The 17779-nt window shown below is 41.0% G+C and overlaps 1 protein-coding gene across 26 annotated transcripts in view; it reads left to right on the top strand.

The window, feature by feature from the left end:
- DCUN1D4 (defective in cullin neddylation 1 domain containing 4) overlaps window positions 1–17779 on the top strand; it is an 84291-nt gene that overhangs the window by 26622 nt on the left and 39890 nt on the right. For 11 of the 26 annotated variants that reach the window (XM_081590229.1, XM_081590174.1, XM_081590184.1 and 8 more), the window contains 3 exons: window positions 7293–7363; window positions 7535–7574; window positions 17403–17517. In XM_081590229.1, the coding sequence (XP_081446355.1) occupies window positions 7293–7363; window positions 7535–7574; window positions 17403–17517 (226 nt within the window). Of the gene's footprint in view, window positions 1–1172; window positions 1281–7247; window positions 7364–7534; window positions 7575–9829; window positions 9860–11331; window positions 14121–14800; window positions 15166–17402; window positions 17518–17779 lie in introns of those variants that run through there. The other 15 variants (XM_081590221.1, XM_081590166.1, XM_081590240.1 and 12 more) reach the window with 7 other exon arrangements.

The raw sequence follows: 17779 nt of genomic DNA, 5'->3' as shown, positions 1-17779 counted from the left end.
GGAGTTTTTCCTTTTATGCAGCAGTCTCAAATCCAAAATCTCGTGATTACAACCTTACATTGTTACTTGTCCTTTGCAGGTTGGCAGGGGTCTCTTTTCCTGTCACTGACATTCATATCCTCAGTGTACCTGAAACCTGTAGGAAAATGGGCTCCTGTTTCTAGAAGGAAAAAGAAAGAAAGTGAAAGTCACTCAGTCATGTCTGACACTTTGTGACCCCATGGACTGTAGCCGACCAGGCTCCTCTGTCCGTGGAATTCTCCAGGCCAGGATACTGGAGTGGGTAGCCATTCCCTTCTCCAGGGGATCTTCTCGACCTAGGAATTGAACCCAGATCTTCCACATTGCTGGTGGATTCTTTACCAGCTGAGCTACCAGGGAACCTCTTCTAGAAGAAAGGGCAGACCTAAACAGTGAATCTTAATTACATACACTATTATATACTTTTTCCATATCACTGAGTAGAACTAAAGTTTCAGGAGGGTGGGCCATGTAACCAGTGGCATGGAGCACCCCTCAGCCTTCCATGTGGAATCGCCTTTAGAGAGGCCCAGCCCTGCACCGCTGCATCTTGCTCTTGTTCTGTTCCAGAAACATGTAGGATAAATGCTGATTTTGATAACTTTTAATTTTGTTTCACTTTTTTGGCAATGACATGGTAACAACCCCATGTTCTGTCCTCTACCTCCACCCCAAAAGCCAATAGTGGTTTAGTTCGTCATTTTCATTGTCCTCAGAATGCATGTATCATACATATCTGCATATAATGCTATATTAAAAATTTTGTACCTGAGAGCATTGCTTACTGATTGACCAGCTGGAGTTTAGCTAATAATAAAATACTTTTGTGAATTCTTAGTGACAAGAAGAAAGACGTGTATTTGAAATAGAAATAACATGGGTATTATGTCTTTTCTGCACCATCTTTTTTTTTTTTTAAGCTAGTAGATTGTTTTGATTTCACCAGTTTTATTATCTTTTTATTTAATATTAAGTTTCTCTAACTTTGTGTGTTTACTAATTGACAACCTTGGTGGGACATACTGCTGCTTTTTACTCCCTGATGCTCCCATCAGAAATGAGTTAGAACAGAGGAGGGGGCTTTGGAATGTGAATTCTCCCCAGCTTGGCCACAACTAGTTACCTGACTCTGCTTGTGCTAATTTTCATAGCTCAAGGAGAATTTTGGGGACTTGAACAAAAGGACATGAGCTTCCCTCACAGCTTCTGAAAGCAGTCTTGTTGGTTTTCCTCCTAGTGCAATCACGTTTTATATAGAGGTGAGTTCTAAAGTCCATATCTAAGGTGAAAATCACCAGTATTAAAAATATCACTGGAGGGATTTCCCTGGTGGTCCAGCGGCTGGGACTCAACACTCCCAATACAGGAGGCCTGGGTTCGATCCCTGGTCAGGAAACTAGATCCTGCATGCCACAACTAAGACCTTGAGCAGTCAAATAAATAAATAAAAATAAAAAAAAATCACTGGAAATACTTTCAGAAGGTACCCCCTCATTGCAGATTGTCTCTTAGCATAGCAGTTGTTTCCTCCAGTGTTAGGACAGGTCACCAACTCTTCTTCAGCTGAGCACCAGTTGAAGCAGCTGGCTTATGTTTAGGGACTGTGTTTTATGAAAAATACATCTTCTAAATACTTGGCTCATACAGTGTTGTGAGATGCGTGTGGAGACTGAGCGGACCCAGCGACTGTCAGATTCCTGTTGCCCGTCTCCCTCTCATTAAGTAGAGGCCTCAGGGCAGTTAGTGGGACAATTGACTTTTCTTTCTCCCTCTTGTTTTTGCCAGGCGGGTGCCATGAATTGATGTGAGTTAAATGTGGATGTCCTGCGGTCCCGTTGTACTCTCCGCTTGTGCTGCCACAGACCACCTGAAGGCCCTAATCATTTCCCACCTTGGTCACTACAAGTACCCTTCATGAAACACTATTCTGAAATCCAGGCCACACTTGCCATTGGTCAGTCTTTCTAAAAAAGGCTGATTTAAACACTCCTATGGCCCCCAGGCTCACAGCAGTGCTTCCAGCATTCTGCTCTGCAGAATTAAGTACTCTCTCTGGATTCTGGGAGTGTAACTTGATCTGGTGAAATTTCGTTCAGATCTCGTGCCATAGTCATTTTGTCATTTTCACGTGAAACAGCTGTACATGAGTTAGTTACCTTTGAGTACGAATGCTGGAGTGTGCCATGTCTATCTGTTACATTTGCATACCCTCCGATGGTGCAGTGGAAATACTTGTCCTTAGATTAACCTCTTAAACAGGGTTCAGAGCTGCCCTTTTTCTGTCCTACCCTGTCTTTGAGTCTCTTCTGTTACCATGCTGCTTCTCACATGTGAAGAGCTAGTGATGTGAATGCCCTGAAATACCAAAGATACTAAATTTAAGTCTTGATGCCTTTGTCCCTACATTCATTTATTCCTTGAGTAATTATTGAGCACCTGATGTGTGCCAGGTATTGCTTTTGGTACTAGGGATACAGCAGTGGACAAGAGCAGGTTCTGGCCTTCGTGAAGCTTATATTCTAATGCTAGAGGAAGATGGCACCCAAATATGACATAAAGTCTGGTGGCACTAATGCCATAAAGAGACATAAAGCATGGTAATGAGATAGTGAAGAATGGGTCCTGTTTGTTGCGTTTGGCAAGGTTCTATAAGAAGGTGATATTTCAGTGGCAACCTGATGAAGTGTGAGAGCAAGCCATGTTATTATTAGAGGAAAGAGGGCTCAGTGCAGAGAGAACAGGGTGTTCAAAGGCCCTGAGGTAAGAGCTTGGTTGGAGTATTCACAAGATAGCAGGAAGCTCTCTGTGACCGAGAAGAGTGAGTGAGGGGAAGATAGGTAAGAGATGAGATGGGGTAGAAGAGGCAGACATCGTGCGGGGCCCTGAGGCCATAACTTCTCTTTAGCCTTGAGTGCCTTTCCCTTCCGTCTGTAACTTCTGAAGTTGGAATTAATTTTAATCTGTTCCACATGGTAGCTAGTTGCCCTCTGCTTTCTCTTCCCTGTTGATTTGAAATACCATTTAATCATATTAATTCTATGTGCTTACACATACACGCAACCATACAGACATGCGCAGACATGTTTATTAGCTCTCTTTCAATGATTTGTCTTACTGCACGTGTACCGTATTTTATAGTACTGTGCCTCTATACCAGGCCTTGGCAAACTACAGCTCATGGTCCAAATCAGGCCCACCACCTAGTTTCCAGAAATAAAGTTTTACTGGAGCACTGCCACAGTCATTTGCTTGTGTGTTGTTTATGGCTGCTTTTGGGCTGCAGTGGCAAAGTAGTTGCAGCAGAGATCGGATGGTCCACAAAGCCTAAAATATTTAAGATCTGGCACTCTTGGAGAGAGTTTACCAACCTCTGCTTTATATTATGTATGGTCTGATAGGGCCTGTTCTTCTTTCTTCATTTTCAACAATTTCTTGGCAAGTCAAGTGTGTTTGTTCTTTTCAGGTGAACTTTAGAATCAATCTGCTAAGCTTGCCTGACTCCCTTCCCTTTCCCTCACCTCTTTTTTGGGGTGGGGAAGTGGGAAGCAGGGAGAATAGGAATTTGATTGCATTTAATTTTGTAGTTCAGTACAGGGTGAAGTGATCATCTTACGATACTGGGTCTTTCCATTCCAGGAATATATCTCTGCATCTGTAAACTTTTATTGTTTTCTTCACTTGAATGTTGCACATTTAAGTTTATTCCTATGTGTACTATTGCTTTTCATTGCTATTATAATTGAGATCACCTCCCAGGTATATTTAACAAGTGATTATTTATGGCATAAAAGAAGGGTTTGAATTTTTATGTATTTCAGTTGTTTCTGACCCTCTTATGGAAGTAAACTCCTGTTAGGACTGTTAATTCTCAAAGTTGATTCTTCTGGTTGACGGTCATTGTCTGAACTTACCAGTTTTTGTTTTATTCCTAATACTTACGTCTCTCTGTATTGTGGGATTCTATATACAAAGGGTAGTTTGGAGGAAGTGAATTTTGACCCTCTCAATGGCATTCACTTTTTTCTGTTATATAGGTCACAACAAATGATAATTATAAAAAAACCCAAAACAAACCCCAAAAACTCCCAGAAAACTTTATGCCACATCAGCATTTGTTGATCATTTTAAAGAATACTCAGAAGATAATTTAGGCAAGCCATTTATCAAGCATGCTGTGTCTTTCTGCAGAGCCATTTGTCACTTTTAATACAGAATGTTAGGTTTGCATGTCACACATGAGATTCTAACCCAGTGACTATGGTGGAGAGCCTTTTAATCATGGACTAAAGTTGACTTAACTGAGCATTTAGCCTTTAGAATTGAAGTAGGAGCCAAAGGAGATTTTATGAATCAGTTAGTACTTTCCTAAATGTGTTTCTGTAAAGCATGTGATCTTTACCCTTAACATCTATTCCTTATGGATCTGAAATCTATTTTAGATTTCAAGGTCTATTACTTGCCCTGAGCAGTGAACAGATGAACCATGAATTCAATATGTGTTAACCTTTGTGGATTTATCTTTTAATGCCATTTTGGTCTTTTTTTTTTTTTTTTTCCTGAATTTGTGTCTACTCCTTAGCTTTTTACCTTGATGAAACTAAAGAAAAAGTGTTCTATTCATGCTGCTGGTTCCTTTTCTTTTTCGATGAGGTGATGATGAGGTGGTTATGATAGTAGACACTGGATATGGAAATAGAGACTTGCTGACATATATTATGTGACTTGTGAAATGAACCTAGTTACTTGCATTGTCTGTAAAGTGAAACTTCATGTATAGAACCTTAAATGCTCTTGTATATTTTTTTCTACTGCTGAGATATTCTTCCACCAACATTATGAAATCAGTTGGTGGTATATGAATGTAGACATACCATCATAGGCCGTAGAGATGTATCAGGCTGAATGCCTCTGTCACAGAGGCAGCTGCAGCTTTGAGATCTTTGATGTGAGGCTTGACTGGGATCTACAGAAGTAGAAACCATTGTAGGTGGTTGGTGTGGAAAATGGTATAATCTAACAGTGATAATATCTTTTATTGGGCACTCAGTGTGATCCACACATTACTCTGACTCTGCCACATCCAGGCATTGTAGTCTCATTCACAAATGAGGACATTGAAATTTAGGTTAAGTAACTGGTGGATCTGAGATTCAAACTAATTGTTAGATTCCAGAGTCAGGTTGTAAAGCTCAAGAGTGTTATTTTGGCAGAAACTGTGTGTGTGTATGTAAAGACCGATTTAGCTATTTTAATTTGTTTAGATTCTCCTGTGTGAATTTTGGCAGTTGAATCAGCAGGTCTGGAGACCTCATTGCTTTGATGATCTTTGGCAGATTCCTGTGTATCCTCAGTGAAGAGAGAATCTAGATCCTTAAGTTTTCTGTTTTTTTTTTTTTTGCGAGTCCAGAAGTTTAATTTATATATCAAGATATTACTGTAGTCTGTCATTTATCTTCCAAATTTTAAATTGAGAGAGTACAAAAAGGGAGTTTATGGCTTGGTCGTAGATGCCAGGGGAGAGGGTTGGGGTAAGATTAAGTTCCCCAAAGCCTTTGCTACTGCTCCTAGCTTTAGAGCCCCCTACCTAGGTTTATGAAATAGAAGTGTAAGTACATAAATACACACACTTATATATATATATATATTCAAACACCTCAAATGTTTTAAAATCCTTTTCTGTGCAGTTCCCTAATTAAGATGGAAAATCAAGGTCTGTGCATATTTATGTCATCATTTACCTTAAATATGGCTCAACCACTCAGATGCTAAATAATTAACACTTGTCTGTATTTGAGGTCCTTCTCTGGTTGTCTCTCAGCCAAGCACTCTGATTCTTTGGACCACTCTCAACGGCTGTGCCTGTGGTGTCAGGCCGGGGGCTGCCATCGGTTGGGCCAGCGCTCTGCACGTGTACATGTACACTTGTAGCCTGCTGCTCCTGACAGTGGTGTGTGTATGTCAGGGACTCTGCTGCCTGCTGGCCCCTCTGCCCTCCAGGCCAGCCCAGACCTGGATTCCTGGCACGATTTAGAAAAGAAAAGTGAAGCTTTCTAAATACTGGCAGGCAGGTCAGCTTGCTTTCCAACCCCAAGAGTCCAGCTCAGCAGAGACAATTTGTGTTGTAGTGTTGGCTCCTTGCATCTGACATGCATCCTAAATAAATATTCCAGGAAAGGGTGATTTTTTTTCCTCTTTTTTATCAGAATGGCGTAACTTGGAAAGTTACAGTATCTTTTCAAGGTTCCTTTCAGACTAACGTTTACTAATCGTTATGATAGTAAAGAAGAGGAACTAATATAAATCTTGATATTTTATGAAACTGCTTTTATTGGTGCTTATTCAAATATGAAAATAGCCATCGACTTTTAACTCATATTCATATAACCTTATGTAGGCAAGCATACTTTTTACGAAAAACATTTGAAATTGGAAATTCAAAAGCCGAACATAAAGTTTTATGTTGGGCGGTATCGTGTGGTAGAGCAGCTTGACTTTGTCTTTTGTGTATGATTTAGTGTGCAGTCCTGAAGTTGTTCGAGATGGCGGGTGGAGACAGTCTTTGATTTGGCCGTTTCTCTGTGAGTGCAAGTTCTGCCTCTGTGTTACTGGCTCTGTGGCACATTTTACTGTTGCAGTGCCAGGAACTATAGACTCCATCCCAGGGCCCTGGCCTCTCAGACAGGCCACTTTCAGGCCAGCCCTTTGATTTATCTGTATTTGTTAAACAGGAGGGGGAGGGGCTTAGATTCCATTTCTGTTCTATGTTGTGTAAGAGTCAACAAAATACGTATATTGTAAGAAATGTCAAGTGATTGAGATGCTTTCCTGTTTACTTTCTTGCCAGGAGCTTGTATTGTACTAGTGATTCTGGGGAGGAGAAAGAGAAAGTGAATATGGTTCATTTGAGATCTGTCTTCTATTAGTGTTACTTAATTTGCCAGCATCAGTGATATTTTTCTATTGAGCTTAAGTTCATTGCTGATAGGATGTTATAACTACTGAAGTATTTTTGTTTTGCCTTACAGTTCACATGAAAATTTCATGAACTGTATTTTAACATTTGGTTGGGAATTTAACTTTGTTGTCAGACTGTTTCTAGCAGATAGGTTGGTAGTTGCATGTTGTATCTTATTTAATAAGTATCGAATTTAATGGCGATAGTATTCAATTGTATCAAAACATTTGTTTCCACTTTTGAGCTTTATTTTTTAATAGTCTTTTTGCAGTATGGGAAATAAATGACACTAAATTTTCCCCTTTTTCTTTTAAAGACTTTCAGCTGAACTCTCATCTCTCAACACTGGCAAATATTCATAAGATCTACCACACCCTTAATAAGCTAGTAAGTCAATTTTTTAAAGACAAAACTACCAGCTGTTCAGTTGTTTTAAGTGTATTTGATAAGAATTTAGATTACAGGTATTAAGATATCAACTGTTTATGAAAATACTGAATTTTAAAACTTGCTGTATGGCATGTGATTTCTTGGTAATAATGAACATATTTCTTGCAGAATCTAACAGAAGACGTTGGCCAAGACGATCACCAAACAGGTATCTATAAATGCTATCACTACTTAATTTTCAATAAACTTCCTAATAGTTATAAAGGAGAAATACGAGCTGAGAACGCTCCATGTTATTATAATACATCCTATTAGCAAGCTGTTCTTGGTTGAGGATCTTTCTCAGGGTGTATAGAGGCATCCATGCCACAGCTCTTTGCCGGGAGGAAATCTGTTCTAGGGCTCTGGTTTATAACGGAGTACTTCAGTTCCTTTAACGGGGTTGGGGGTTCTCCCCAGTGGTTTGAAGATAATCATTCCTTTACTAAAGTATTTTAGCTTATACTAAAAAGTAGTGCAGTTTGAAAGGTTTTCCATAAATGCTTGTTGACTTGAGATATAAAATGAGTTAATAGGGAGATAGGAGTATATCTGTGTGTTTTGTATTGGTCCTGAGGATTTATGGGCTTCCCTGGTAGCTCAGACAGTAAAGAATCCTCCTGCAGTGTGGGGGACCTGGTTTCGATCCCTGGGTCGGGAGGATCTCCTGGAGAAGGGAATGGCTACCCACTCCAGTATTCTTGCCTGGAAAATCCCATGGATAGAGGAGCCTGGTGGGGTACAGTCCATGGGGTTGCAAAAGAGTCGGACACAGCTGAGCAACTAACACTTTCTTTCACTTTGAGGATTTATGACTGGGAACATTGAAAGTGGATTATTGTAAACAGTTCTCTAGCCCTCTGGTTCTCAAACTCTAGCTGGCATTATAATCCTGGTGGAGGGAGGGGCCAGTTTCCACAGGTTGCTCGGCTCTACCTCCAGAGCTTTGGAGGTGCATTTCTAACCAGCTCCCAGGTGATCCTGATGGAGCTGGTCTGGAGATCACACTTTGAGAACCACTTCTCTAAACCATGATGATCACAAAGTTCAGAGACTTGCACTTGATCTATAGTTATAACTTCCAGTGAAAGTTACTAAACTATATTTTAAAGTTTTTGAAAGTTACCACAGCAATATATAAACACGTGCTTGTTAGAGAATTGTTAGAGAATTGTTAGCTTGTTAGAGAATAGCACAAAAACAAATGAAAGAAAAAGCCATAGCCCTCCTTTAGTATGCTGTTTTAATACTTATTCTTTCAGATATTTTTGTACCTGCATATATCTTTATAGTAGTAGAGTAGTGTGTTGTTGTTGTTGTTGTTTTTTAGCATTGGTGAACTCATACTGTATATACTATATAGCATCAGTCTTTTTTTCATTTAATTTTTTTGTTAAAAAAATTACCTTGGAGGTTATTGGGATTTAGAACTCCCTACCCTTCCCCACCAGATTGGTTCAGGATCAATTGAAAATTAGGCATAATAAGATGGATATTGAACTAACAGTTGTGTTGGAAAACACAGCTTAGATGAACAGCAGAAATGCAGAAGCTTTTTAGTATTTCACCTTAATTAGACAGCCTGACACCCAATCACTGCCATAGCCAGTAGAGCACACCTGGCCCACCTCTAGCCCCCCACTTATGGCAGTGGAAGGGTAGCAGCTGCTGCTGGCAGGCTGAGCTGAAAGGGAGTTCAGAAGGGGCTGGGCCCCTCTGCTCAGTTCCCTCCACCCCCCATCACCAATTAGATCAGACATTCCTCCTTTCAGGGAAAGGAGTGAGAGAAGGGGAGGTGTGTTTTAGAAGGCCAGGCCACAGAGAGTCCCTACACCTGATCTTTCTGTTTTAGTAAACATAGGTCAGGACAGTCAAAAACAGTTTCCTTTAATAATTTTAAAAGCAGTGTATGCACATGATTTTAAAAGAAGTGTCAAAAGGTGTAAAAAAGCAAAGGTTGCCGTCCAGTTTTATGAGCCCCAGCTCCCATCCCCCGCTAGTACTACACCCTTGACTCTGCAGAGACAACTCTTATATTCTTCTATTTGTTTCCCAAATGATGACGATGATATATTTTCCCCCAAATACAAGTATACATTTATATATGCCTCTTGTTTTTGTCACTCACTATATCTTGGAGATCTTTTCATAGCACATTTATGAAGCTTTATTTTTAATGACTGCATGATTTTCTATCTTGAGAATATATCATAATGTGTTTCTGCTGATGCACACTTAAGTGTGTTGTAACTTTTAGCTACTACTAATAAGGCTGAATATAATTTTCAGGGCCAGTTCTAATAGTTAAGAAAAAGCACATTTCTGTCTTCTTATTCTGGAAAAATACATTGGTAGGCACTGGAGATTTTTTAAACTTGCTAGTTAGTCGTTTGATTTTTTTAAAACTGAATTTTTTGTTTGTAGAGTCTTTCGGCTGTCTTTCCCTTGGCTACGGTAATGAAACATCTAAATTTTGCATCTTGTACATTATTTAGTTAATGTTGAACTTTGGATTTAAGTGAGTATTGTTACTATAGTAATGTCACATTTAAATATTCAACCTGAATGTGTCAGTTTAATAACTGGGAGCTATAATTCAGGAATACTAAAGTGGAGAGTGTGTTTGGCCTCATACCTCCTCTTTTGCCCTTGGGGACAGTGGATTTGTCTGATGTTTGGTATATGACTTGCTGGTGCAGTGCCAGTCAACGTCAATTAGCATTAGTAATTCCTTAGAGTAGTCCATTTCATTAACATTTCCCCATCTGGTTATAGCATCACTTGTGGTTATCATATCTGACAGAGCCTACTTGAAAAATTAAACAACATAAAATCTGTAATGTTTGGAAATCTGAGAAAGTTAATCACTGTAGTGCTTCTTTGAATCTCTTCGTTCAACAGTAGACTGAGCAATTTCTATATCTACTGTATATGGAGTAGTGAAACCAAGTGCAAGAGGCCAGTCTCTTTCTCCTCTCTTTCTTTTAATACTTTTATTTGGTTCTTTCAGTCTTCCTACCATCCTAAAAAGAAAAAGGGGAGAGAGCGTGTACATTAATATTGGAGAAATAGCCCAAAATAGTGGGTGTGAATTTAAAAAGCCAGAGAGCACTAATAGTAATAATAATAGTGAAGGAGGATGATAGATGTTGTAAGTCGTATTGTTTAGAGAGAAAGGAAAGGAAATTTTTTGGTCTCTAATAGTAGGATAAAAATTGCACATTTGGACACTAATAGTGAGCTATTTCAAATCCTGAAAGGTGATTCTGTTAAAGTGCTGCACTCGATATGCCAGCAAATTTGGAAAACTCAACAGTGGCCACAGGACTGGAAAAGGTCAGCTTTTGTTCCAATCCCAAAGAAAGGCAATGCCAAAGAATGCTCAAACTACCGTACAATTGCACTCATCTCACATGCTAGTAAAGTAATGCTCAAAATTCTCCAAGCCAGGCTTCAGCAATACGTGAACTATGAAATTCCAGATGTTCAAGCTGGTTTTAGAAAAGGCAGAGGAACCAGAGATCAAATTGCCAATATCCGCTGGATCATCGAAAAAGCAAGAGAGTTCCAGAAAAACATCTATTTCTGCTTTATTGACTATGCCAAAGCCTTTGACTGTGTGGATCACAATAAACTGTGGAAAATTCTGAAAGAGATGGGAATACCAGACCACCTGACCTGCCTCTTGAGAAACCTGTATGCAGGTCAGGAAGCAACAGTTAGAACTGGACATGGAACAACAGACTGCTTCCAAATAGGAAAAGGAGTACGACAAGGCTGTATATTGTCACCCTGCTTATTTAACTACTATGCAGAGTACATCATGAGAAACGCTGGGCTGGAAGAAACACAAGCTGGAATCAAGATTGCCGGGAGAAATATCAATAACCTCAGATATGCGGATGACAGCACCCTTATGGCAGAAAGTGAAGAAGAACTAAAGAGCCTCTTGATGAAGGTGAAAGAGGAGAGTGAAAAAGTTGGCTTAAAGCTCAACATTCAGAAAACTAAGATCATGGCATCTGGTCCCATCACTCCATGGGAAATAGATGGGGAAACAGTGGAAACAGTGTCAGACTTTATTTTTTTGGGCTCCAAAATCACTGCTGATGGTGATTGCAGCCATGAAATTAAAAGACGCTTACTCCTTGGAAGGAAAGTTATGACCAACCTCGATAGCATATTGAAAAATAGAGACATTACTTTGCCAGAAAAGGTCCATCTAGTCAAGGCTATGGTTTTTCCAGTGGACATGTATGGATGTGAAAGTTGGACTATAAAGAAAGCTGAGTGCCGAAGAATTGATGCTTTTGAACTGTGGTGTTGGAGAAGACTCTTGAGAGTCCCTTGGACTGCAAGGAGATCGAACATGTCCATCCTAAAGGAGATCAGTCCTGGGTGTTCATTGGAAGGACTGATGTTGAAGCTGAAACTCCAATACTTTGGCCACCTGATGTGAAGAGCTGACTCATTGGAAAAGACCCTGATGCTGGGAAAGATTGAGGGCAGGAGGAGAAGGGGACGACAGAGGATGAGATGGCTGGATGGCATCACTGACTCGATGGACATGGGTTTGGGTGGACTCCAGGAGTTGGTGATGGACAGGGAAGCCCGGTGTGCTGCGATTCATGGGGTCGCAAAGAGTCAGACACGACTGAGTGACTGAACTGAAATTGTTCTGTGAAAAAGCTATATAAAAATTATTGAAGTGGCAGAATGATCATATAAAATGTTATTAAGTGAGTCAAGGCTATATGATACAGCAAACTCATAATGAAAATTCGATAGTGAGATTTTTGTATTGGAACATGCATTTATACTAAGTTTGGAAAAGTCAGAAAAAGATCTCTAATTGTATAGCGCTCTTATTTGAGGGTGAAACTGGGCACACAAATTAATATGTCATAGGAGAATTAATTCCAGAACAGGAGTTTTTTTTACTTGAGGCCCACAAGCAAAATTATTAAATTAAAAAAAGTTGCGGAGCAGCTACTTAGATAACATTTATTAGGAATAACATACTTAGTTAAATTATTATGAAAACAGCCAGCTGCATAGGCATTTAAAGGCTTTGTGGTTTGATCCAGGTAAACTCAATTTGCTGTTTAAAATTGATTTTTCTGGGGCCAACTATTAGATATGTTTAAAATGTTGCAGTATTTCTAATTGTTTAATGTAAGAAGAAGAGCTACATTCATTGACTGATTTATTTGAAAATATGGTCAGTTAATGGACTAATTTATTTGTTCTCCTTAAACACTGAACCAGAAAGAAATGAACCTGAACTCAATCATAACCTTTGGTTAAAAAATAGAAACAGTTTCTGTTGCCTTCCTAAGGATCATACAAATACTTCAGCATCAAAAGTGTTTCTAATGAGGGGAGGGTTTCAGAGTCACTGTCTATCTAATGGAGAGATATTGCAGACTGAACACCAGAATGTCTATCAGTGTAATGTGAAGGAGCCTAAATCATAGTTTGGGATTACTACTTGAGATTATTCATCCCTTCGTCTTCCTACTTCTTTATTATTGTAATAAAAAGGCCTTTCCTTTTTCATAAGTACCTGTCAAATGTTTCTGATGAGTTTTAAGATGGATTCCTAAAATCTTTTTCTGTCCTGTTTTTTCTTTGTTGTTGTTGTTGTTCAGTTGCTCAGTCGTGTCCGACTCGTTGTTATTCCATGGACTGCAGCATGCCAGGCTTCCCTGTCCTTCATGCTCTGGAGTTTGCTCAAATTCATGTCCATTGAGTCAATGATGCGTGATAGCAAACATTGGAAACTTGTAACTCGGATAATTTCCCCCCAGAAAGGCTATAATATGATTGGAAGAGAAACCAGAGTATTAACTCTGATCATTTCAAATAAATTTGTGGGTTAGTTAGCTTTTATTTGTTAATTATTTATTGAATAGGAACTTTTAGGAGCTCAACTTACCTGCCAGTTTTCTTATAGGTTGAATTGGGGTGGTAATAATACCTCTCAGATTTGTGACGATAACTTTGAAAGTACTTTGTAGTTATTAATTGAAAACATCAGGCTTAATATTTTTCCTGTTTACCTATAATGGCAGATTATTTGTACCTAAGTGGATACATGTAGCAGGTTAAAATAGCTAAAGCTTCTTTGAAATAGATAAACATTCCATAAGATTCTTGTTTATATTATTTGTTTACTAAATTTTCCGTGTAAAAATAAGTGTAATTCAGGTAGATTAAGTGATTCAAGTTCTGAGGCAGTAAAGTCTAAATTTGATGATAACAGATAAATACAAATTTGTGAAACATTCATTTGGATTTAAGTGTCTTGATTATAAAAAGACACCACAGAGTTATTTTAAGAAGCAAACATTCTCAAATATTTGTGTTAAAAAAAAAAATCCTACCTGCCAGGATACTTGAGTCAAGTGCTTGTCTTAACTGTTAAATGACGGGAAAAAAATCTGAAATGGTGGTGTATTACTTATTCATAGGTGTTTCACATCTCTGGAAATGTACTGACTTCTTAGCAGAATTTGATTTACAAATGTTTTAGGAACACATTTATTCAACATGTTTCTTGAGAGTCTACTATAAGATATATATATACCTTATTACTGTATAATGATACTGTATTAGCTGCTGTGTCTGCACAGGTGAACCAGACAAAACCCTGCAAACCAAGGTGTACTTTTGTGCATGGACTTAAAAATCTTGAGTTGTTGCTTTTGCTCAGGTAGGATCCCTGAAGCCTTACTGGGGATTTGAGGCTATCACACCTTGAGTTGTATGCTCTCTATAAGTTTTTGTTGACTTGGTTCACGTCACCAAATTATTTTAGGTCAACTTGTTTTCTTCAGCATTAAACACTTGCTTTTGAGTTAGCCTGAAACTTAAGAGGCATCATGAGTTCCAGGATTCTGCCTGTGGAGCTGTGCTGAGTCCTCCTCTGTGATTTCTCTGGGATGTGAGTTGGACACATTCTTCCTGCGAGGTGGGGGTGAGAGGGTCGAGGAGCCAGTGGGTGCCTGAACTGTAGCAGGTGTCGGGAATGAACAGACACTGTTTCATCGTGAAGGACGCCCCCGACAGTCACTTACTTATGCCAGTGATTAGAGCAGAGACATCTGAACGGGGGCCAAGTGAATAAGTAAAAGAACAAAATGCCAAATTTGAGATGCTTTGGGGCTAAAATATGAATATGTTTTATGCCAGGAAAAGTGATCTGTGAAACTTTAACAGAAAGCATTCATTAGTAAGAAAAAAAAAAAGAAAGTTGAAAAAGTTAATTAACTTATGACGGCAGTGTTTCCACGAAGAGGCAACAGTAGAGGAGCTGGTGGTGGATCAGATCTTACTAGTGAATATTGGTGGAAACATTGTTTTAAATGATGTTCATCTTCCCACGGGCTGGGGAGGGCTGGGGAGAGGTGTACATTTCCTCTGTGTTCTGCAAACTGGTGGGAGGGAGAGGTCACTACCAGACTAGATGCTCAGAACCTAACTGTGACCAGTGCTGGGAGACAGTGTCTCTCCTTCACACGTGCACATCCAAAAGGGAGAAGCAAGCCTCAAGGTTACTCCTTTCCAAGAAGCGTGGCAGGCTTTCTGGCAAGTTGGGTCACACTTTTTTGTTCTGCGAGCCCCACCCCCAGGCATTACTGGACAAGAATAAATCTTGCCTGTTGGCAGTCTGCAAAAGCTCGGATCTCTGCCCCTCTCAGACCTCCTCTTTGTGCATCAGTGTAAACAGGACTGGGTTTCGCAGGGAGGACGGACGGGTATGTATGGTGGCAGCACTTGCTCTGGCTCTTCCGCTTCCTATTCTTGCTGCTGTTGTGAGAGAGATGTGAGGGTGTCTGGTGTCTCTGAAGAACCTTCTACCCCCACCCTGGTTGAGCTCTGGGGAGGGTGGCCGAGGGTCATCTTTCCAGCCTGGTGGGCTCTACCTGTGCGCTGAGGAGCCAGCCTGGTCCAATAGCCAGTGCTGGACCCCCGCCTCGCTGGCACCATTGTCCTGGTTTGTTTCAGGAGAGGTGCTTTCGGCTGGCCTCATCCTAAAGTACATCGCCTGGAGGTGGAAGCCTGAGGGTGTCCAGGATTTAGGTTCCAGTCCCTGCCCTTGTTCTTTTCAGGTTGGAACCGTTAGCTACTGACATCTCTCTCCCTGCCTTCCGAACAGCTTTCTGCAAAGAGCTGTCCATGCTTTGTAGATGACTGGGTTCCTTCCCCAGCCTTAGCCCCTCCGCCTCCACCCCTTGCTGCTGCACTTTACTGCTGCCTCCCCCGCCCCCACCCACTGCCTAGCGCACTCCTCCTCCGTAAGCCTCCGGGAGGACAGTACCCTCACCCAGGTTTTCTCCCCACCCGGGTCCTCATCTTCTTTTCCCAGGCCCCAACATCCACACTCCCCCAGGCTCTAAGGGCTTCCCTGGTAGCTCAGCTGGTGAAGACTCTGCCTGCAATGCAGGTGACCCCAGTTCGATTCCTGGGTCAGAAAGGTCTCCTGGAGAAGGGATAGACTACCCCCTCCAGTATTCTTGGGCTTCCTTGGTGTCTCAGATGGTAAAGAATCTGCCTGTAATGCAGGAGACCTGGGTTTGATCCCTGGGTTGGGAAGATCCCTTGGAGAAGGGAACAGGTACCCACTCCAGTGTTCTGGCCTGGGGAATTCCATGGACAGAGGAGCCTGGCAGACTACAGTCCACGGGGTTGCAGAGAGTTGGACATGACTGAGCTACTTTCACTTTTCCCAGACTCTGGCCTCAGTCCCCTGCTTCTCAGCCTCTGCTGCTGTGGCCGTGTGGGAGTGACAGTGAGTGATGGCCGGGAGCCAGGGCCTTGCTCCTGGGCTGCCTGGGCTCCATCCTTGATCCCCCCTGCTGTTTTCCAGCCACTGCTTCATCTCTCTGTCTGAGTTTCCTTATTTGTAAGAATGGGGATGCTAAGGATGCCCTTCATCGTAGGGTGGTTGTAAGGATCAAATAAACGTGGAGCTGTGGCCTGAGCACACACCTCTCTTGTGAAACTCAGTTCCCAATATCTGTCTTGGCACCTGAGCCCTTGCTGAATGGATGTTTTTCCCTCAGAACACTCCTGAGAAAGTCTCATTTTCAGATGGTGAACCAGAGACCCAGGATAGGTCATTGGCTGCCCAAGCCCATGACCAGCTGAGGAGCTGGAGCTCATGCCCAGAGTGCAGAGCACTCGGCCTTAGTGCCCGGCTCTCTGAGGGCCAGGCCTTTCACCAAGGCCCTGGCGGATGAGCAGGATGCCGTCCAGAGTTCACCGCTTAGCATTTCCAAGACCTTGGGACGTCTCTTGAACGCCTGATCCTTAGCTTTTCCCATCTGTCAGTAGAGATCATTATCTCTGCCCTGCGTGTCATTCAGGGTTATTGTGGGAACCAATGACATAATATCTCTGCTAGTACTTGTGCCAGGATGGGGTTGTGATTGTCTTTTAATTTACAAAGGCTTAAAACAGTCGGAAGTGAGACTGTCTGGGTTTGAATTCCAGTTTTGCCACTTACCTGAACTCTTTCTGCTTCCATTTTCTTATCTATGTAGGCCTTATTATTCTGTTTTCATAAACTTGTCATGAGGTTAAGTGAGTTCATACATGTAAGTGTTAAGAGTAGGGCCTGGCGCACGGTAAGGTCTCAACAGGTGTTCTGTGATGGTGTTACATTTTTAATATCTTTTACCAAATTGAAGTTATGTCTCAGAAAACCCTGACCAAAAGACCAGAATCTTCTTTAAGTGGCGAAACAAGCTAAAAAGTTCTACGGAAGTTTTTGCTGAAGATCATGTCAGGCTTTTGCCCCAAATCCAAATTGTGTGTGTAACATTTTCTCAAAGAGGAACTAAAAACCATATTTTCACCTTATAGCATTTACAGGTAACATATAAAACCTTTGTAGCATAAACCATGAAAGCTCTTCGTTCGGTGGTGGTGTTCTTCAGAAGGGTTTCGATGTGGCAGTCCTTACTTTTGTGCTCTTCACTGTGTCTTGTAGGAAGTCTGCGGTCTTGCAGTTCTTCAGACTGCTTTAGTAAAGTGATGCCGCCGAGGAAAAAGAGAAGACCTGCTTCTGGAGATGATCTATCTGCCAAGAAAAGTAGACACGATAGGTACGTTGCAGAGACAGCGGATCCACGTTGATGGCATACGTGCCAAAGAGGCACATTGGTCCATGAGCCCAGTGTGGGCCTTCCAAGCACATGAATACCAACTGGAATGTTGTTTTGGTTCTGCCAGGCAAACTTTCAAAGTGTAATTATTTTGTGATACTTAATGTGTGGGTTCATGAATAAAAACGAATCAGGTAATCTGGGTTCTTAGATATTTCAGGTTTTATCTTAGTCCATTGATCCACCAAAACTGGTGTAGAGT

This window comes from Giraffa tippelskirchi, chromosome 1 (genome assembly GCF_054371585.1).
Source record: "Giraffa tippelskirchi isolate mGirTip1 chromosome 1, T2T-mGirTip1v1.2.pri, whole genome shotgun sequence".
Lineage (NCBI taxonomy): Eukaryota > Metazoa > Chordata > Mammalia > Artiodactyla > Giraffidae > Giraffa > Giraffa tippelskirchi.
The sequence above is the reverse complement of the archived record's forward strand: the minus strand, read 5'-3'. Positions and strand labels throughout refer to the sequence as shown.